This window comes from Podarcis cretensis, assembly GCF_951804945.1.
Source record: "Podarcis cretensis genome assembly, chromosome: 1".
Lineage (NCBI taxonomy): Eukaryota > Metazoa > Chordata > Lepidosauria > Squamata > Lacertidae > Podarcis > Podarcis cretensis.
Window position 1 is genome coordinate 116,729,726 of NC_137170.1, and position 22,146 is coordinate 116,751,871.

The window sequence follows — 22,146 nt, forward strand, 5'->3', positions numbered from 1 at the left end:
CTGTCAAGACTGTCCCGTACGGGCAGGGGTACCTTTACCTTTACCTTTTATGTGCAGTGATTTCTGTAGACTTTGGTACTTCTCTCTGTTTAGGACTGCAGCCTTAGCAATCAGACTAATATGCATTTTCTAAATTGGATATATTTACCTCCAAGCAACAGCTTAAGACTTCAGATAGAATTCTACTAAGAGATTAGTAAAGAGGATGGCCCTCTTTTTGTATGCCATAAAAAAAATATGTTCTGCATTTAAAAAAACCCTCTGTTAATATTTATCTCCTGAATACATTAAAAAAATGAGATCAATAATATAAAGTGCTACAAAAACTTGTCAGGCAAAGAAATGTGGTGCCTATTATTGAAAGTTGTATAACTTTTTATCTCTCTCTACATTGTCATCCATCAAGTGATATGAAGTGCAAAGTGTAAGCCTGATTTGTTCTCCTTTGTAGAGCCAGGCCGAGGCCCACTACAAAGGAAGTAAACATGCCAAGAAGGTCAAAGCACTAGAAGCAACGAAAAATAGACCAAAAGCTGGTGCTTCCAAGGACAGCGCAAAGGCTAATGCGAACTGCTCTGCTACACCAGTCCCAGCCAGCATCTCTGACAAATCAGGTCAATTTTCATTCTATACATTCTTTGCTTCTTCTTCTTTTGCGTGAGATTCTGAATGCATGCTTCCTATCCATTACGGTGTTGATAAATACTTTGTGATGAGAAGAACAAAACGGATGGGCAGTGTTCATACATTAGCACGGCAACTTTTAGATCTCCAATGTAACTTCTTCTCCACACATGCTTGTCGTGTGTCCCCTAAATCTATTCTGGGGGTTCCTTCAACCTCCGTGGAGCACTTTTAGAGAGCACATGAGGGTCATTACACTAGTGTAACTGTTCAGCTGAATACAGCCCCTGTTTTCTTCAAACCACACAGGTGGAGTATAAGATTCAATATACGTTTTGCAGCTTAATCCAAATCTCCGATTGCAGAAACAAAAAGCAAAACCAGAACACTTTTCCCCCCAGGCATATTTCATCCTCCTGTGTAAAGTCGTAGACTTCTACTTAGACCATATGATGATCATTATCAGAATCACCATTCTGAGTGCTGCCACCAAGGATTCAGTGTGTATTTCAATATGACAAGAAATATCATTACAAAGCTGTCTTTTCTGAAAACGGAAACAGATCAGTTAAAACAGCAGGTCACATTCCCTGTACAGTTTGACCAGCATATCCATTGTGCAGCTGAACGCAGCCATTTAGGTTGTGGATGAGGACAAGCAAAGATGAAATTGCCCAGTAGGGATGTGGCAATAGAGCTACTTCCCTGTCTACATTAAAATCTACCATCAAAATGGTGAGTTTCAATTGAGTGCAGGAGGTGAGATGGCGTGACAGTCCTGCCTTTGGGGTATGAACAAGGGAGCAAACAGTATTCCAACTGGCATCAAACAAATCTTGCTATGCTGTCTATAAGCTTTCATTTGTCTGTGGCTCCATGCTCTGAGCTTGTTAACACTGTCAGTTATATTGAGATGGGGATGATAACCTTAGTCACTTGTGTTTGTAAGAGAAAATCATTTTTATCAAAAGTGATGTGAAGTGGAGAAATAGAGCCGTCGGATAGCTTCTTGACTGTCTTGTTTTCATCCTGGGATAAATGTGGCATAGCCAACCGAGGTAGGCAAAGATGGATGGAATCCAGACTTCATCCCAGAGATGAAGTTATCTACATTTGTAGTGAATTATCTACGGTAACAACTTGCAGAGAGTCATCTAGCTTCCTGGAGGTAAATGCCAGCTCTTTGATACGGTAACCAGAAGAAGGAAAATACAGTGGTGCCTCGCAAGACGAAATTAATTCGTTCCGCAAGTTTTTTCTTCTTGCGAGTTTTTCGTCTTGCAAAGCACGGTTTCCCATAGAAATGCATTGAAAATCAATCAATGCGTTCCTATGGAGACCGTCTGGGGACAGAGGGGAAGCGCTGCGCGCCTTCCCCTCTGTCCCCGGACCTGTTTAAAGCAAGGGGCGGCGGGGAGAAGATTGCTTCTCCCCGTTGCCTGCCCCGCAATCTCCAGGGACAGAGGGGAAGGCGCGCGCGCCTTCCCCTCTGTCCCCGGACCTGTTTTAAAGCAAGGGAAGGGGCAGTGGGGGGAATCGCTTCTCCCCGTTGCCGCCCCTTGCTTCAAAAGGGGTCCGGGGAGAGAGGGGAAGGCGCGCGCAGGGCTGGCAACGGGGAGAAGCGATCTTCTCCCCGCCGCCCCTTGCTTCAAAAGAGGTCCGGGGACAGCGGGGAAGACGCGCTGCGCTTCCCCGCTATCCCCGGAGCTTGCGGGGCAAGCTTCGTTTTGTGAAGCAAGCCCATAGGGAGATGTGTCTTGCGAAGCGGCTAAGAAAACGGAAAACTCCTTCGTCTAGCGAGTTTTTCGTCTTCCGAGGCATTCGTCTTGCGGGGCACCACTGTACATGCTGGTTGTGATCTAAAGATATGAACACTCAACAGTGGGCTGCTCGTGGCACTGCTGCAAGCAATTAAAATGTCATCTGCTTGCGAACCAATTGATGGCCAGTGTTGTGAAACCTAATGAGCTGCTTCCCTTTCTCCTGATAGTAGGGAAAGGTGGTACGAAACTGAGCACCCCCTCGCTCCACAGCTGCCAAATAGGTGATCAGAGCTGAGAGGGCTGCTAATTTCAACTGATGCTTAAAGACACACACACACACACACAGAGAGAGAGAGAGAGAGAGAGAGAGAGAGAGAGAGAGAGAGACCTAAGCACTGGATACAGGGATTTAGTACCACGGTTCATAAACACAGCATCCTTCTAGAGGCATGGCTACTCATTCAGTGGGGGATACGTATATGTGTGGAATGAATTGCTTTCACACATATGCCGCTGTCACTGGATCAGTGTGCATGCCCCAGAGTGGCTCAGAATAATGAGCAAGAGGGCTGGGGGTCGGGGCTGGGGGTCTTGCCTATGTAGCCAGTGCCCCGGGACACTCTGGTGTTTATTCACAATAATAAGCCTGCAGCAAATAACCTCTGACTCTTCCACAGATATTTGGAAGCAAATAGCCATGTAAGCAAGCCCATAGGTGCTCTCTATAGCACATTTCTCAAGCTCTTGCTTGGTAATGTTGACAGCAAAATCTAGTGGGAACCCATGCTCTGGTCTTTCTGCATAAACCAGTAAACCTTGGTAAACCTCATGAATAGTCCTGAAACATTACAGTCCCTTATAGAGTAGACCATAGAGGCATCATTAGTTCCACATGCAGTGGAACGAAACAGGCTGCTATTTCTTTTTGAATCATATTAAGTAGATGTTATGAAATATATTCCTACCCCACACGACCCTTAATTTTATTTATAAATGCCAGCTTAAATGTGGACCCTGAGAAGAAATGTTTTGCACTTCACAAATTGTGCTTTGGATAGTAGGGTCGTGGGTTGGGACTCAGGACCAGCAACTGAGTTACAGCTGCCCATCACTGAAAATGGTTAAAATATGGTTAAAAACTGGGACTCATGCTACATGATTGAGCTAAGGGGTGGTCTGAAGTCTGCAAAGGTTGACGTCCACAGCAAGGTATTATTTATATTTATCTATTGCTCTTCTCTCTCTCCCTTGAGAACTCTGTGACTTAGCTCAACGTTAGGACTCTTCTACACAGCTGCAATTATAACGTTATAAGTGCATTTTAAAATGTGATACCAGATGGCAATGTAGAGCTCAATGGCAAATTGCATATATATTATATAATAGCATTTTCATAGCGTTTTTTATATCTGTGTAGATCCAGCCTTAGAGTTAGTGACTAGCCCAATTGGTTCAGGGATGATGTACAATTGATCATGTACCAAACTGAAACTTGCAACTTGGACAGACAACCACATGGGACCACCTACCCATGAAGTGGAGATGGTTTCAAGAAAGTATCTTCAGCCACACTTGCTCAGAAATTAAAAGCAGCCATCTTCACCCCCCCCCCAATTCAATATCACTGGCAGCCTTAGGAACTGGAGGCTGATGGAAGGAAGCAAAAGTGGTAGCTCCAAGAATTAGTAATTCAGTTTTAACTTATACCCCACAAAACCAATCTTAGCTGTGTGAAGATGATAAAAAAATAACCCCTACAATAAAGACACGTAACACATGTGCACACACATTCACAAATTCTCTCCAGGCAGAATAAACAGAATTAAATAGTCAAGGTACTCAGCTTCGTGAGCTACTGAACAAGATGAGTGCCCCAGCTACTCAAAACTGCACCTGTTTACTTATCAAATGAAAATAAGGATCCTTTGATCACACATTCTAAATCAAAACAAATATACTTCAGAGTTGGAGGGTCACAAATTTGAATTCCACATTTTTGTATCTTCCTTTTGTGATATAAAGCATAAGAAAATAAATGCAAATGTGTTGGGGGTTTTTTTACATAAAAGAGAACAATATATGCTTCTCAGAATATAAATGTAGGGCCTATTGCTCCCTTTGAGCCTCTCTTGCCTATGATCTTGTCTCAGCGATGTCAACTTGGGCTTAGTTGTGAGATTTCAATATTTAGTCCTAACAATTCTTTTTCTAGGACTCTGCAATATTATTTATGCTGTTGGCACCCGTCTGTCTCAAGGGACAATGGACTGCTTCTCTGGAGGTGAAGACAAACCTCTGTGTTAGCATCACTGAAGTTTTAATTAATTAAATAAATTTTATATTTATCTCTTGCGGTCCTGGGCTGCCCAGATGACAAGACTCCCCTCTCAGCATCGCTGATATGGTCTAAAGCAGAGCAATACGTTTGGCACCAGCTGAGCTGCAGGAGTTGCCAGGAAGAGGCGTACAAAGCACCATCCAGCCACCTTAGGGATTCCATTCTAGATTTCTGTTGGGTTTAGTCCTTATCCTGTTCTTATCCCAAATATATTTCACTAGGGAGCAGAGGTGTATGGCCAGAGCTTTCCTTCTCCTAGATGGGCTACCTTCCCAAGTTGAGGAGCCCCATCCTCCCCTCACCTCCCTCTACAATAAGTGCAGAGACCGCCTTCTTGACCATGGGACTCACTATTGATCTTGTCCACTCAATCTTCCGGAGCCTGTCTTCGCATGCAAGGGAAGTCCCTAACTCACTGTAATGGTATAGTGTGGTTACTCGTGGGTAAACTGCCTCCACTTCGATTAGATGGTTTGCTCAAACATGTTTAGGGTTAGAGCTCGCCCTCCGTGACCTGTTAGTCACTTGCAGAATCTGCCAGTGGGCGTTTCTTGAATCTCTTCCAGCATAAAAGCTGCTTGACCCCAAGTCTCCGCCTATGTTCCCTGCGCGGAACGCATCTGCGCAAGGAAGGGGATGGCAAGGGCGTGCCAGCGCTCTCTCCGCTGGTTTCGGTTGAAGGGTCTTGGAGCCCTGACACCGATTCCTCCATCTCCTCCCTATTGGTGTCACGCTGAATTCCTTCCCCCCGACTGGTTCCCTCTCCGGCATCGCTCTGGAGCCCTGCCTCCGCTTTTCGCTCTGATGTCAGTTCCCTGACACTCACCAAGGGTTTTTTAAAAAATATATATATATTTATTACTTTCCCAATTTAAACACTACAAAAAAAAGAACAATACAATACAACGCAAAAACACCACACAACACCAACACATTTAAACTAACAAAACCAAACAAAAAAAACACAATTTAAAACACATCAAATAATTTCAATATCTTATCTTTCATTCACTTATTTCCGCGACCTCCTCACACCTCCCTTTTTGTATTCCACTTCTGTTAACTGTTTCAGCAATTCCTTTCCATCTTTCTCTGTTTTCTATCCTATAATTATCTTAACACATTCTAACCTTATTTTTCCCTTTAATACTCTATTAATCTATTTATACTTAATTCCTTATAACATTTCTACTAAAGCCATATAACTTCATTCCAACATTTTCCTAGCATTCATTAATTTTACAGTATTTCCGTAAATAATCTTTAAACTTTTTCCAGTCTTCTTCCACCGACTCTTCTCCCTGGTCTCGGATTCTGCCAGTCATTTCCGCCAGTTCCATGTAGTCCATCAACTTCATCTGCCATTCTTCCCGGGTGGGTAAATCTTGTGTCTTCCAATACTTCGCGATAAGTATTCTTGCTGCTGTTGTTGCATACATAAAAAATGTTCTATCCTTCTTTAGCACCAATTGGCCGACCATGCCCAGGAGAAAAGCCTCTGGTTTCTTCAGGAAGGTATATTTAAATACCCTTTTCATTTTGTTATAAATCATCTCCCAGAATGTCTTAATCCTTGGGCATGTCCACCAAAGGTGAAAGAATGTACCTTCAATCTCATTACATTTCCAACATTTATTATCGGGCAGATGGTAAATTTTTGCAAGCTTGACTGGTGTCATGTACCACCTATAAATCATTTTCATTAAGTTTTCTCTTAGAGCATTACATGCCGTAAATTTCATACCTGTGGTCCATAACTGTTCCCAGTCAGCCATCATTATATTATGTCCAGCATCTTGTGCCCATTTAATCATAACTGATTTCACCATTTCATCCTGAGTGTTCCATTTCAACAGCAAGTTATACATTCTTGACAAATTCTTGATATTTGAGTCTAACAATTCTGTTTCCAATTTTGACTTTTCCACCTGGAAGCCAACTTTTTTGTCCAAATTGAATGCCTCCATTATTTGGTAATAATGGAGCCAGTCTCGCACTTTATTTTTCAATTTCTCAAAACTCTGCAATTTTATTCTGTCTCCATCTTGTTCCAAAATTTCCCAATATTTCGGCCATTTGGCCTCCATATTGAGTTTTTTCTGTGCCTTCGCTTCCATTGGTGACAACCATCTTGGGGTTTTCCTTTCTAACAAATCCTTATATCTTATCCAAACATTAAACAATGCTTTCCTAACAATATGATTTTTAAAAGCTTTATGTGCTTTTACCTTATCATATCACAAATATGCATGCCAGCCAAATACATTATTGAAACCTTCTAAATCCAACACGTCAGTGTTTTCAAGAAGCAGCCATTCTTTCAGCCAGCAAAAAGCAGCTGATTCATAATAAAGTTTAAGGTCTGGCAGGGCAAATCCACCTCTTTCTTTAGTATCAGTTAATATCTTAAATTTTATTTGAGGCTTCTTGCCCTGCCAAACAAATCTGGAAATATCTTTCTGCCACTTCTTGAAGCAATCCATCTTATCCAAAATTTGCAATGTTTGAAACAAAAACAACATCCTTGGCAACACATTCATTTTTATCACAGCAATTCGCTTCAGTCCAACATTTTTCATAATTATCCTTAAATAAAGTCACATTTTTAGCAGTCAGGTTAACCCCTAAATATTTCACTTTCTTAACCAATGTTAGTCCTGTCACCTCCTGAAACTTCTCTCTCTCATTCACAGTTAAGTTTTTCTCTAGAACCTTAGTTTTCATCTTGTTCAACTTAAAACCTGCTACCTGTCCGAATTATTGAATCAGTTCCAATACCCTTTTAGTACTAGATTCTGGCTCCTGTAAAGTCAGTACTAAGTCATCAGCAAATGCTTTCAGTTTGTACTGTTTAGCTCCCACTTGTATACCTTTAACCTCTTGGTCCTTTCTAATCATATTTAACAATACCTCAAGGACCGATATGAAGAGCAATGGAGAAATTGGGCAACCTTGTCGTGTCCCTTTCTCAATCTTAAACTCTTCTGTCACTACATTGTTCACAATTAATTTTGCCTTTTGTTCTGAGTGAATTGCACCCATACCATTTTCAAAACCTTGACCTACCCCCATCCCCTGTAGATTCTTCATAAAACTCCAAGAGATGTTGTCAAAGGCTTTCTCTGCGTCCACAAATATCAAAACTACCTTAGTATTGATATTCACTTGTAATTTTTCTAGGATATTAATTATATTCCTCGTGTTGTCAGACAAGTGTCTGCCCGGGAGAAAGCCCGCTTGGTCTTTATGAATTTCTTCTACTAACACCTTTTTTAATCTTTTAGCCAAAATATCTGCAAAAATTTTGTAATCCACATTAAGCAGCGATATGGGGCGGTAATTCTTAAGCTGTGTCTTTTCAGTCTCTGTTTTCGATATAAGTGTAATGTAAGCTTCCTTCCACGACTCTGGTGCCTTTCTCTCTTCCAATATTTCATTGCAGACTTCCTTCAATGGTTGTATTAACCATTCTTTCAGAGATCTGTAATATCTTGAAGTCAAACCATCTGGTCCTGGAGATTTACCTAATTGCATGTTCTGGATGGCCCCTTCCACCTCCTGATCCATTATTTTATAATTCAACATTAGCTGTTTTTCCTGAGAGATTTTGTGTAGTCCATTTATTTTCAAAAATCGATCAATGTCCATTTCTTTCTGCTTCTCCTATGTATAAAGTTGTTTGAAATATCTCTGAAAACACTTCCTGATCTCCACTGGGTTCTGTATATTCTTGCCTTCCACTTCCAAATTCGTAATAGTATTAAGTTTTTGTCTTTTTTTCATTTGCCAGGCCAACAATTTTCCACACTTATTTGCCGATTCAAATGTCTTTTGCCTCATCTGTTTAATCTTCCATTCTATTTCCTGATTCATCAACTTCATATATTGTACTTGGTATAACTTTATCTCTTTCAGGATCTCCTGAGACTTTGGTTTTGCTCTCAGTTTCTTCTCTCCTTCCTTTATTTTTTCCAAGATTTTATCCTTTTTTTCATTCTGAGTTCTCTTCTTAATTGCATTCTGTTGTATTAGGAATCCTCTCATAACCGCTTTGCTTGCGTCCCAAATTACTCTTTTTTCCATTGTAGTATTCATATTTATCTCGAAGTAGTCTCTTAGAGTTTTTTGGGCCTTCCTGGTCATCTCTTCATTCCTAAACAAAGTGTCGTTCATCCTCCATCTAAAGGAACCTGTACGCATCAATTTCATTTCCATCTTCACAGCATTATGATCAGAGCAAGTTTTGGGGCAGATCTCCACTTTGCTGGTCTTTGGAGCCAATCCCCTGGTTACCCAAATTTGGTCAATTCTTGTCCATGTCATTTTAGCCTCAGAGAAGAAAGTTCCCTCTCTTCCCAGAGGGTTCTTCACTCTCCAAATGTCAACTAAGTCCATATTTTCAGTTATGTCAAAAAAGGTTTTTGGTAGTCTACCATCTTTGGTGATCACCTGTCTCAGTGCCTTGTCCATATTTGTAGACACCACTCCATTCATATCTCCCATCAAAATCATATTATAGTCCATGTAATCCATCAGGATCTCATGTAACTTCTTAAAGAACTCCGATTTTCCTTCGTTTGGTGCATAAATACCTACAATTAGGAATTTCTCTCCTTGTAATTGAATTTCAATTGCAACAAATCTTCCTTGATCATCTTTAAATATGAATTTTGGTGATAGGCTCTCCTTTGCATAAAGGACCACTCCTCTTTTTTTAACTTTATCTGATGAGATAAATTCTTGGCCCAATCTTTTATTACTCAATATCTTCCTGTGTAGCCTTATCACATGTGTTTCTTGTAGACAAATCAAGTCCAAATGTTCTTTTTTCAGTAAATGTAAAACTCTCCGCCTTTTTTCCGGGGAATTCAGTCCATTAACATTCCAACTCAAAACCTGCAACACCATCATGTAGTTACGCTGATATTCCTCCAACTGCACCCAATGCTTGCTCTTCTTTTGTTGGTGGTGGTGGTAACATGTTCACTGGAAAGATCCAGTCCAAAGGATAATGCTGATATATCCAATATTCCCCTGTTTGGTGATCTTCTATCCGATGCTCTTTGCTCTAATCCTCTATCTGGTGATCTTCTATCCGATGCTTTTGGCTCTTTTCCAAGTCCCTTCTGGAGATCTTCTTCGTATTTGTACAAAAACTTTACTTTATCTTCTACTGATCTTATTTTTATTTTCCTTCCTTTGAAACTGAAAGATAGGCCTTGGGGAAACTCCCACCTAAAAATGATTTTATTCCTTCCCAACAGGGCAACCAAATCTCCGTAGCTAGGCCTAAGATCCAGAAGATATTTCGGGACGTTGTATGGAAAGAGTTAAGAGGTGTTCTGCTCCAAGCTGATTTGCATGCAGGTCTACAGGGTTATTCTATTTTCTGCACCATCCCATGGTTCTTTTTTCCCTCCCCCCCCCCTTAAGCCTCATTTCTCAATAGAATGCACAACCGTTTAGGAAGTTGGTACTCTGAGTGACACCCATTAGTTTCTCATTATTCAGAAAATGGGGCAGTAAAGCAGAAAAAGAATTGTTCTAAAACTCCTTATCAAATCTGCCTAACTTTGTCTTAATGAATGTCAAGGAGTAATGTGGTGCAGTGTTTTTGTTTGTGCATGTGTGTTTAATGATAATGAAATTTAGGACAGCAAGCCTTTACAATTGAAATAAAAAATATCACCTTGAACAACTTTTTAATTACCCTTTCTTATACCATTTATGGTATATGTTATTAACCCTGCCCTTCAAATAAACAATAATAATTTCGCAAATGAGTGATCCTGAACCTTAAAAACATTTGGTTGGGGTAGGGAGCCTTCTAAACTAGAACAGTTCCTTCCTTAGTATTCAGACGGTTGGTCCACAACCCAGTCTTCTATGACTGTCAGCTAATTGACTACTTTTCCGAAGTTTCAGTTGCCTTATTTTGTGTGGGAGAAAGAAATGCATTTTGAACAGGTAGAAAAAAAGAAATGTCAATTTAAATTTTGTTTCAGATATGCCAGGTATCTAAAGTGTCAATGCCAAACCTTTTACTGAAAGTTACTGACAGAATTCTTTCTGTATGTTAAATATATAAATTCCACTCTCTGTCTGGAATTATTTATTTGATTTGAATAGCCTTCCACAGCACCCCAAAGGCTTGTGGGAATAAAAATAGGTAAAAGTCATACAGCTCCTTAAAGTGATTTTAAAAACCACCCCTGTTAAGTTGTTCAGTACATAACAACCCCCATTGTACCCTTTCCCAGAGCATCAATAACTAACAGATTAACAAACAAACAAAAACCAACCACCGCTTAAAGACCCTCAAATTGAGGCCAAAGTCTTACATTATGGTTTTAATTCGACTTCTACATCATTCTGGAAATGTGAAAAGGTATCATTTTTGTGTATATATGTATGGTGATAGGGTCATAGCAAAGTATCACATTTAACATCATCTTGTCTTGCCGCTAATGACCATGTGCACTGTTCTTAATTTTTAATTTCTTATAACTCAAAAGTATTCAACATCAATAAAATGCCATAGATTTTAATTTTTATGCTGTCATTTTTATTTTTATTAACTATTTAGGAGTTCTTTACACATTCAGTAGAGAAGGGTGAAGGGGTGCAGGCAGAGGGGAGCCTTAAACGGCTCAGGACCGCAATACCTCATGGACTGACTTTCTCCATATGAACCTACCCTGACCCTGATAGCATCTCCTGAGGCCCTTCTTCATGCGCCTCCTCCACATGAGGTCCGGAGGGTGGCAACATGAGAACGGGTCTTCTCTGTGGTGGCTCCCCATTTGTGGAATGTTCTCTCCAGGGAAGTTCGCCTGGCACCTTCATTATATATTTTTAGGCACTAGGCAAAAACATTTCTCTTCCACCAGGCCTTGGGCTGATTAATATCCTACAGCCTTCTAAATGTGTCTGTGGGAAGGGGGGAGGTATTGTTTTGATGTTTTGTTTTAATTATTTGTTTTTATTCTGTGAACCGCCCTGAGATCTTATGATCTAGGCCGGTATATAAATCTAATAAAATAAAGAAATAAGGGTTGGTAGGGGAATTTTACAGTTTATCAAAATATGATGGCCTGCATCTCACTTTTGTACAAAAAAGCACGGCATAAACGTAGTAGTATACACAAGCAAACTATTAATAAATGCATGAAAACTACTTCAAGACAATGCGTCCGATAACATAAGAGACAACAGCTTTTGCCATATTCAGCCTAAAGTTATACTTAATTAGAGGGATTTTTTCTCAAGACTTCAGCATAAATGGAGTTATTATTTAAAAATAAATAAATAAATGAGAACGAGAAAGGAGTTTACATATATGCCCTTTGCAGGCAAAAGTACATTCAACGTTTGAAAAAATTATCACAAAACAAGTATTTCCTCTGTTCATTGCTTAAGGAATACAAGAACAGTGTCAGACAGGAGGACACAAAATATTTCCCATGTCCATTTATGACCAGATCGGGTTTTTTTTTTGCTTTGTAACACAAAAAAACCCTTAATAAAAATTTAAAACTAAAAAAAAAACTCCTTCCCTCCTCAGAAGTGCTGTTGTTACCATAGCATTAGGATTCCCAGAACTGTCAATGCTTTTCTGCAACAGCTTGTTCAAATTTCGAAACAAGAACAAAGGGAGAATACAGTGCACTCTTGAGAAATATATTCCAGTAGGTGCTGTCTGCAGGTGTTTTAGAAGTCTGTACCTCTTTTATGCGAATGGCAAAACTAATGAAAGGCATGCTCCTATGCTTTGCTGAGCTGTCAGAGGAAGTAGTGAGGATGAGGTGGATTGCAGCCTGCTGCGAAAACACATCAGGATCGCGAGCCCAGGGTGACAGGGTGTCAAAGCTAACTGGGGACAACTTTCCTAGTCACCACTCATTTCCCCCTGAACGATGCTATAGAAGTGGTAAACAGTTGTGTTGTTAAAATACTCCCCTGCACAGATAAATAAGATGCGCTGCTGCTTCTGTTTTTTTACAACCTTGCATCTCCTACACGGCCATGCTCTTGAAAGTGCCAGATTAGGAAAAAAAGTTCTCCAATCTTTTACAAAAGCCGAGTATTACATAGTAGGTGCCTGATTGTGTTCACTTCTTTGTTTAAATTACATTAGAGGTGTCCTGATTGCTTTGTCAAACTCTGTCTGACAACATGATAATAAATTTATTCATCCCTTGCAAGTTTCCTGTCAGTGGGTTGCACTCATTGTATATAACATGGCTTTAAAAAAAAAGAGAAAAAGAACTATTTGTTTATATACTGCCATCAATGTGCACAGCATTTTGTAATGAAACATACGACAACAGCAACCAATAACCCCCACTTTGAGGAGCTCCCTATCTAATAATTAACACAATAAGTGGAAACAAAAGGAGGGGAGGAAGATGTGAGTAAGGGAAATGGAGAATTATGCTGAAGAACTAAATAAAAGGTTTAAATTAGGGTGGCTCTCCTGGGCCCTCTAGCGGTTGTTGGCTTGTGACTCCCATCAGCAACCCCCTCCAGCCTGTATGACCAATTGTCAGGGATGATGGGAGCCACAGGCTCCCCAGCCATGGTTTACAGGGGTCAGCAAATTTTTCAGCAAGGGGCCGGTCCACTGTCCCTCAGACCTTGTGGGGGGCCGGACTATATTTGGGGGAGGGATGAACGAATTCCTATGCCCCACAAATAACCCAGAGATGCATTTTAAATAAAAGAACACATTCTACTCATGTAAAAACACGCTGATTCCAGGACCGTCCTCAGGCTGGATTTAGAAGGCAATTGGGCCGGATCCAGCCCCCAGGCCTTAGTTTGCCCACCCATGGTTTAAATCAGGGGTCAGCAAACTTTTTCAGCAGGGGGTCGGTCCACTGCTCCTAAAACCAGTGTGGTGTAGTGGTTAAGAGTGGTGGACTCGTACTCTGGTGAACCGGGTTCGCGTCTCCGCTCCTCTGCATGCAGCTGCTGGGTGACCTTCGGCTAGTCACACTTTTCTGAAGTCTCTCAGACACACTCACCTCACAGAGTGTTTGTTGTGGGGGAGGAAGGGAAAGGAGAATGTTAGCCGCTTTGAGACTCCTTCGGGTAGTGATAAAGCGGGATATCAAATCCAAACTCTTCTGCTTCTGCTTCTGCTTCTTCTTCAGACCTGGTTTGAGGGCCGGACTATATTTTGAAGGGGGAAAAATAAACAAATTCCTATGCTCCACAAATAACCCAGATATGCATTTTAAATAAAAGCACACCTTCTGCTCATGTAAAAACACCAGGCAGGCCCCACAAATAACCCAGAGATGCATTTTAAATAAAAGGACACATTCTGCTCATATAAAAACACACTGATTCCCGGACCATCCGCGGGCCAGATTTAGAAGGCGAATGGGCTGGATCTGGCCCCCGGGCCTTAGGTTGCCTACCCATGGTTTAAATTCTTGTGAAGACCCTTTAACAGTTGCATCCTCTCCCTCCTCCTGCATCTCTTCTTCACTCTCCAGTCCTCAAGCTTCTCCTGCTTCTATTTTCTCTCGCCCAGTTCACAGATTCCTTTTTCCAAGCCAGTCTCCAACCCCCTTTCTCCCGGTGCCCACTCATCAGAATCCGGCCACAGGAATTTTGGGGGTAACAAATGTACATACAGCATCTCTGCTTTCAGTTCATAGAGACTTTTTAACAGATCAATGTGAGTCACTAATGTTATGGTGAGTGTCAGATTGGGGGAGGAGTGGTGGAAACTGGAGGAAAGAGAAAACGGTGGGTGGTTGTAAACTTTCATTCTTTTACATCTGTTTGTGCAAGGTTTTTGTGTCAGCATCGTGTGCGTAGGTTCTTTCTCCATTCATTTATTAGTTTTTCGTTGGCTGTGAGAGAGATTGGGGGACCCCAGGGAATGGTTGGTTGCCTTCAGTTGACTGCAGTGAGTATTGTTTACTCCACATCTCTGCAGCAATTTGAAAATTCAAATCATGAAAATTCATCCATATTTTAGGGTCCTAAAAAACACCTTTTTGTATGCAGTTTTGTATTTTTTTTGCAAGCAACTTCCCCTAATATAATGCATTTTTTCCACTGATATTTTAATTTTTATGTGCACCTTCCCCTAATTCTTGTAAACGCTGTTTGCCTGGAAAACTACATCGTTTGCAGATTCCAACAGAAGAGCTGCATTACAGTTCACATGTTGCTTCAGAAAACGCAGTTTGGGTCGATTGGCCTTTAAGTGTGAACCGAACTGAATTTCCCTGAGATAGTGCCCTAAGACACTGGTTGTGTCTGGTCCTCGTGGCATCATCTGGATTACAGGACAACCTGGCAGCCTAATATTCTTTCTCTCTCTCTTTCAGAAGATAAGGCAAACCTGACAGTGAATGGCTCTAGTCAGCTTCCAAATGCTGAAGTGGTCTCTTTTATACCTGAGCCTGGAGCTACAGCAGTGCTTGTCACTTCCGCAGCGGTAGCAACAACATCTACACCCTCATCATCAACTTCTTCCAAGAGCACAAATGGGACTACTAATGCCATTTCTGAATCAGAAGAGGAGAAAGCCAAAAAACTGCTTTACTGCTCATTATGCAAAGTGGCTGTGAACTCCCTATCACAGCTAGAAGCACATAACACAGGTGAGTATCTGCCAGAAATAACTAAATGCATCATTGAGGGGTGGCGGGGAGGCCTGAAAGAAGTTAATATAATTGGCATTTAGACATAGTGGTGTATGTAATAATTCTTTGCCTCTCCTTTATTTATTTTTTAAAGGAGAGGGTGTTTTATGTAAAATATACGGTGGCAATTACTAGATTCCTGTCTGCAGACAACACGGGATGCATAAATTCTGTTCTTTATTAAAGCTCTGAATCATCTGATTATACGGAAATAGGCATCTACTGCATGCTTAGCGCTGCCATTTCCTGTGAATGCGCTTGTTGCCCAGACTGATGGTTTTGCCCAACTTCCTGGGATCTGTATTTCGCCCTCTTACTCCAGGAAATGCTGCTGCAGAACAAAAAAATCAGAAGGCAGTTTTCACGATTTCACATTTCAAGGAGAACCTCTGAGGGCCACCTCACATGCATACCCTCCAACATTTCTCTGATGAAAATAGGGACGTCCTATTCCATTATTCTTATTACCATTGCCATTAAGGTAAAGGTAAAGGTACCCCTGCCCGTACGGGCCAGTCTTGACAGACTCGGGGGTTGTGCGCCCATCTCACTTAAGAGGCCAGGGGCCAGCGCTGTCCGGAGACACTTCCGGGTCACGTGGCCAGCGTGACAAAGCTGCATCTGGCGAGCCAGAGCTGCACATGGAAACGCCGTTTACCTTCCCGCTGGTAAGCGGTCCCTATTTATCTACTTGCACCCGGAGGTGCTTTCGAACTGCTAGGTTGGCAGGCGCTGGGACCGAGCAGCGGGAGCGCACCCCGCCGCAGGGATTCGAACCGCCGACCTTTCAATTGGCAAGTCCTAGGTGCTGAGGCTTTAACCCACAGCGCCACCTGCGTCCCCACCATTCGCTCCCATCTGACTGGGTTGCCCCAGGCACTCTGGGCAGCTTCCCACCTATATTAAAATATAACAAAACATTAAACATTTAAAAACTTCCCTATACAGGGCTGCCTTCAGATGTCTTCTAAAGGTTGTAGAGTTGCTTATCTCCTTGGCTCGGGGGTTACATAACTCCATAGCCTCCAACATTTCCCCAATGAAAATAGGGACGTCCTAAGGTGGTGCTGTGGGTTAAACCACAGAGCCTAGGACTTCCCAATCAGAAGGTCAGCGGTTCGAATCCGCACGACGGGGTGAGCTCCCATTGCTCGGTCCCTGCTCCTGCCAACCTAGCAGTTAGAAAGCACGTCAAAGTGCAAGTAGATAAATAGTTACCGCTCCGGCGGGAAGGTAAACAGCCTTTCCATGCACTGCTCTGGTTCGCCAGAAGCGGCTTAGTCATGCTGGCCACATGACCCGGAAGCTGTACGCTGTCTGTACGCTGTATGCTCGGCCAATAAAGCGAGATGAGCACCGCAACCCCAGAGTCAGCCATGACTGGACCTAATGGTCAGGGGTCCCTTTACCTTTAAGGAAAAGCAGAACATTCTGGGATCAAATCAGAAACTGGGATGGCTTCTGTTAAATTCGGGACTGTCCCTGGAAAATAGAAACACTTAGAAGGTCTGCATATGGTAATTGCTGAAAAGGCCTTTCCTGATGTTCTCAGTGACCAGGGTAACACTGGTCAGCTGCTGCTTATTCAGTGTGTCTCTCCATTCCTGTGTAGGACCTACACGCCTTTTGTCCTGGTGCAAGGACTATCCAGTGCTGGCACAGGAAGGGCTCTGTAAGAGACATTTTAAAAATAAATAAATAAGGAAGCCTTCAGAAATTCTCCCCATCTGAATTTCTCCAAGGGTTTTGGAGTTCCAAATTAGCCTGGTCTCGTTTCCAAAGCCAAACCAATGTAATGGAAACCCTCCATCACTCATTTTTATTATTTCTATATGGCACTGTGCATGTTCTGTTCACCTCAGATTTCAGTTCCTTTGTGTCTTTTGAGAGCCAGTGTGGTGCAGTGCTCGAGAGGGTCTTACTTTGGACTGTGGAGACTCCGATTCAAATCCTCACCCAACCATGGAAATGGCTGAGCGATGTTGAGTCAGTCACTATCTCTTTGCCTTGCCTAACTGGCAAGTTTGGTGTGAGGACAGAGGGGCCTTGGTGGAAAGGCAGTATATAAATCTAATAAATAAAATATTTTTTCCCTCTCTCCAAATTTACCATGTGCATTTGCATCACTGGTAGACACAATTGCATCAAGACTCCTTTCTGTGGAGTATTTTCCCTATGTGAATATTTTGATTATTTGTATTGATAAAATATGGCCAAAAAAGCCCACCATCCAATCGTGATGTGATTGTACAGTGTTTGTATTTTCTTGCATGTTTCTCCAAGGGACATGAGCACATGTATGAATGAGTAAAGCACTTCATTAACAATATTGATGTAAGCATACATCTTAAATCTGCTTCCCCTCCCCAGTATTTTAACTAGGTGTAAGTATGTTATTGTGGCAGAAGCCTTTGTGAGCCAATATCACTCATGCATAAGAAAAAGAAATGCATGAGTGGTATTAAGTAGATGAAATGAACCAGGTAACTGAAAGAATATAGATTTTAAAAACCTACTATTGCTTCTGTGGGAGAATTTAATTATGCCTGTGAATCTCATACCTCAAAGTGTTTTTGTGCCTTTGATTTTTTTTTTCTTTAAAAAAGACCAATAACAAGAAGCCATATTTTCCTTCTGTTTCCCTCATGATGGTAACAAACTGCAGAACAAAAGTCCTGTGCGCCTTTTTTCATGCAATCTTAACTTATTGTCTGGTGAATAGAAGCTGCTTGCATAACTTGAAAGTTGTTGGAACCTTAGAGACACCATTGGTGTTTCCCAGACACAGAATTGCTGGTTGAGAGTAAAGTGGACTGCAACAGGAGAATTAATGGCCAGGGAGTGGGTGGGTGGTTTTTTCCTTGTGCACCAGTTCTCTGCCACATCTCCCCAGAGAAACTTCCTTCCTCCATAAAGCTTATTTCCAGTCATTGAGCCAAATGTGGGGTGAATGGGGGGAAATGGAGATAGCTCATTTGGTAGAGCTATTAATCTCAGGGTCGTGGGTTTCAGCCTCACATTGGACAAAAGATTCCTGCATTGTAGTGGGTTGGACTTAGACGACCCCGTGTCCCTTCCAACCCTACCATTCTATGAATCTATAAAATGGAAGGTCACGGGAGAATCAAATGATGGGAGGAAATGGTCCAGCACCTACACATCTGCCTACTGATTCCCCTTTGCCCCCTACATTAAGCACTTTGAGTCAAACTCAGGAGGACTGGGTTTTCCAACCCTCATGTAGTTCTGTCCTTTGTTTCTGGTTTTCTCATGAAATTCCATTGTTAGGTGAACAAGCTGAAAAGCTTTCACTTCAGCAAAACAGATAGGTGATCTGTTTTGCTGAATTGAAAGCTTTTCAGCTTTCTTGTGCTTTCATTTGTAGCACTGGGTGAACATGATTTTCCAGCACTTCTCCTTTGTGCTGAAATGAAAAACTGTTTTTTAAGATGGCAAAAATAACTTACAGATCAAAAGGAAGTAATTGTGAGGAAAACACTATTTCCTGGGGGAAAATATTTTCCTCCTCCTATGCCAAGGATTCTAAAGTGGTGGATTCTGGAAGACTCTTTTAGAAGGTCACAAAGATCTATATAGTTGGAACTATGGATTATGTGGCAAAAGAGGATTTATCTTAATCAGTGTCTGTAATGATAGGTGGTTCCTGAACAATCTCACAGTTCTGCAAAGGGTTTCTCATTGAGAAGCATTTGTAAACTTAACTTCACAGAACAGGGATGGGAAACACGAGTCTTCTAGATGGACTTCCATCATCCCTTACCATTGGCCATTTTGACCTGGGCTGATAAGAGCCCAGCATCATCACAAGTTCCCTACACATGGCGAACAAAAATGCTTAGTATAATGTTTGGAAGGTTGCAATGGCCAAGAATATAACTGGTAAACCTTGTGCCAGGAAGGCAAAGAAGCAGTCGAACTTCTCTATTCTACCTGGTGGATCTTGATTTCTTACATTTCAGAAAACAACCTACACGATTCCTTACACAAGCCAAGGAGAGAAATATGGACTTCTTGATTAAAGGGATGGATTAAATACATAAATGCAGTTATACTTACCTGTATATAATGTAGTCATCTCCATACTGGCTTTCCATGTTGACGTGTTAAGTATTCTCTCCTGGGTTTGGTGGGTGGGGTGTTGTTTTGTTACTGCTTGTAAGAAAATATTGTTCACTTGCAAAAACCCAAGGAAAAAGGAAAAAAGCCTTTGGGCAGGTAACAAAAAAAGCAAAGCCCTTCCTTCATATTTACCCTATGTGTAAATATGGAAAGTGATGGAAATGGTATTACGGCTGAAAATGTTTAGTTGGTCATTTAAGGGAGAAACAATCTCTGATGCTTTTGCAATGTGGCTCATCAGGTTCCAAGCACAAGACAATGGTTGAGGCTCGGAATGGTGCCGGTCCAATTAAGTCTTACCCTAGACCAGGATCCAGGCTGAAGGCTCAGAATGTCACTATGGGCTCAGGACTGCAGAACAAAACATTTCATTGTGAGATCTGTGACGTCCATGTCAACTCAGAAATCCAACTTAAGCAGGTATGGCGACAGCATCAGGAATCACTGGGTTTGCATAGCGCATGCCACATTCATAGATCACGGGAGTCCTTTGTTTCGTATCACACGCTTGTCGGATTAAGTGGCTAATTTTAATTTGGCAGACCAAATTCCACTTTCCAGATGTTAGCAAAGGAATCCAGCTGGCTTTTGCAAAAATAGGGTACCAGATCCTGAATCTCAGGTTTTGCTTTTAAATTGGCAGATATATAAACCTCATAGATGCTCACGAACAAGTCTGAAAATATTTAGGCAGGATTTGCCAATGGCTGAGAGCCACTTCCTCTGCTGATGAGAACAGCTTGTGTACAGGCCAGGATGATTCCAGTCAGCCGCTGTGTGCCGGCATGGTACTGGCTGCAGCACTTGCAGCCTCCCAGTGCTTAAATATATAGGGATGAGAATTCCCTTCTTTCCTGGATCATCACCATCCATCTGCTGCTGGCAATTTCACATGGTAAGACCAGTGCTGTCGTCCAGCACCTTCTCCTCTTGCTCTCTTGATGCACAATCTATCGCTTTGATTTTATTGTCTCCTAATGAAAATCTGAGTATACACAGATTTTAAGTAATAAGTTTGGGAGTTTTTTTAAATGTACCTGATTTGTACAATCATAATATCTAAATGTTCCGGTTGCATGGTTTTACAGGGGTTTTACTACTGAAATCTAAATCTTCTGCTGGAGCTCTATGCAGTTTATTTTCTTGGAGTAAGTTCACAGATTTGCACAATAACTGCAGCAGGTGATATACAGTGTTAGTCAAACCCAACTGAAATCATTGGACTCGTGTAACTGAAGTCCCCTGATTCCTTTGAGTTTGCTCCAATTATGGCTAACATTAGATATCATCCAGTTTTAGGCAATGACTTTTAAACTGAACATTTTTTGTTTTGTTTTACATTTCCAGCACATTTCCAGCAGAAGACACAAGGACAGAGTTGCAGGGAAGCCTACAAAACCGAAATATAGCCCTTATAACAAACTACAACGTAGTCCAAGTATTCTAGCAGTAAGTGTTGCCTGAGCGTAGCATTATATTTTTCCGTAACTGGGGGATTCCAACTCTATTCAGGTTTAGGTGTATGTCAAATGTGAATCTGCCAGTCCACATACAAAGGAAGTTAGCTGCTGCTGGAGGGGAGGAACAAACCATCTGAAATGGAACGAGTAGTGTGTCTTATTTTTCTTTTTAGAAATGCACTCCATCTCTTTTAAAGGCCGAAGCAGTGCACGTTAGGGGAATACATTTCTGCCTTTAAGCAAGCCTTTTTGCAATGTCCCATTCTTCTCATGGTTCCAACTGAAGGCAACAGCAGGCAGTGCTTAAATTGAACCCTAGAGGGCGGAACAGACTCCACTGCATTTCTCTTGATTGTTTCTCACCTTCCTCTTGCCCATTCCTACGGCAGCTATTAAAACTACTGTGGTGCTACGGAATAGTTCCATGTCCTCAAAAAACAGAGCTTATCTTGCAATGTAGAAATCCTTCCCCACATAATTTCTCTTTCGTGGGCGCTCATGTCCAGGATACAGTGTTGGAAGATTCTGTGACCATCTCTGTGTTAGGGAAGATATCTAGAAGAGGCTCTCAAGGGCTGCTAGCCATGATGGCTATGCTCTGCCTTAAGTGTCAGATGCAGTAATGCTTCTAGATACCAGTTGCTGGAAAGCACAGGAAGGGAGAGTTTCCTTGGCTCTTGCCTGGTCTGGAGGCCCCTGTGAGAATAGGATGCAGGAGCAGCTGGGCCATTTCCCTGATCAGGCAGACTCTTCTTATGTTCTTACGATGGGTGTGAGCCTCCATAGAAAGAGGCTCCCCACTGAAGTCGGCCACCATTATTTTTAACGAACCTGGAGTGCATCCACGGTGCGCTGCAAGCCAAGGATGCCTAAGGAACGTATATTCTCAGTTTTAAAGTGCAGCACGTTCCAAATGACCTTTAGAAGCAAGCAAACAAACAAACAAACAAACACTAATATCCTTGCATAATTATAAAGAATAAAATTAAAATGCTTCAGGCTACATCCACTTATTAGTTTCACAGTAGGGGAGCTGAAGCAGGTGCGTGCTGGAGCACAAGACCCAGTTAAGTGTTTAATTTGTTAACTGCAAGCAGGCAGTGAGCTCTCAGGACCAACTTCATACATTGCTGCTTGTACAATGTTTTCAGGGC

The 22,146-nt window shown here is 41.8% G+C and overlaps 1 protein-coding gene and 1 long non-coding RNA gene across 11 annotated transcripts in view; one reads left to right on the forward strand and one right to left on the reverse strand.

Moving 5' to 3' along the window:
- Positions 1 to 22,146, forward strand: part of ZNF385B (zinc finger protein 385B) — a 198,284-nt gene that overhangs the window by 172,619 nt on the left and 3,519 nt on the right. For 9 of the 10 annotated variants that reach the window (XM_079979910.1, XM_079979918.1, XM_079979909.1 and 6 more), the window contains 4 exons: positions 452 to 614; positions 15,075 to 15,350; positions 19,774 to 19,952; positions 20,880 to 20,981. In XM_079979910.1, the coding sequence (XP_079836036.1) occupies positions 452 to 614; positions 15,075 to 15,350; positions 19,774 to 19,952; positions 20,880 to 20,981 (720 nt within the window). The remainder of the gene's footprint in view (positions 1 to 451; positions 615 to 15,074; positions 15,351 to 19,773; positions 19,953 to 20,879; positions 20,982 to 22,146) is intronic. The other variant, XM_079979912.1, reaches the window with a different exon arrangement.
- Positions 1 to 22,146, reverse strand: part of LOC307220637 — a 165,391-nt gene that overhangs the window by 48,795 nt on the left and 94,450 nt on the right. The window lies entirely within an intron of this gene.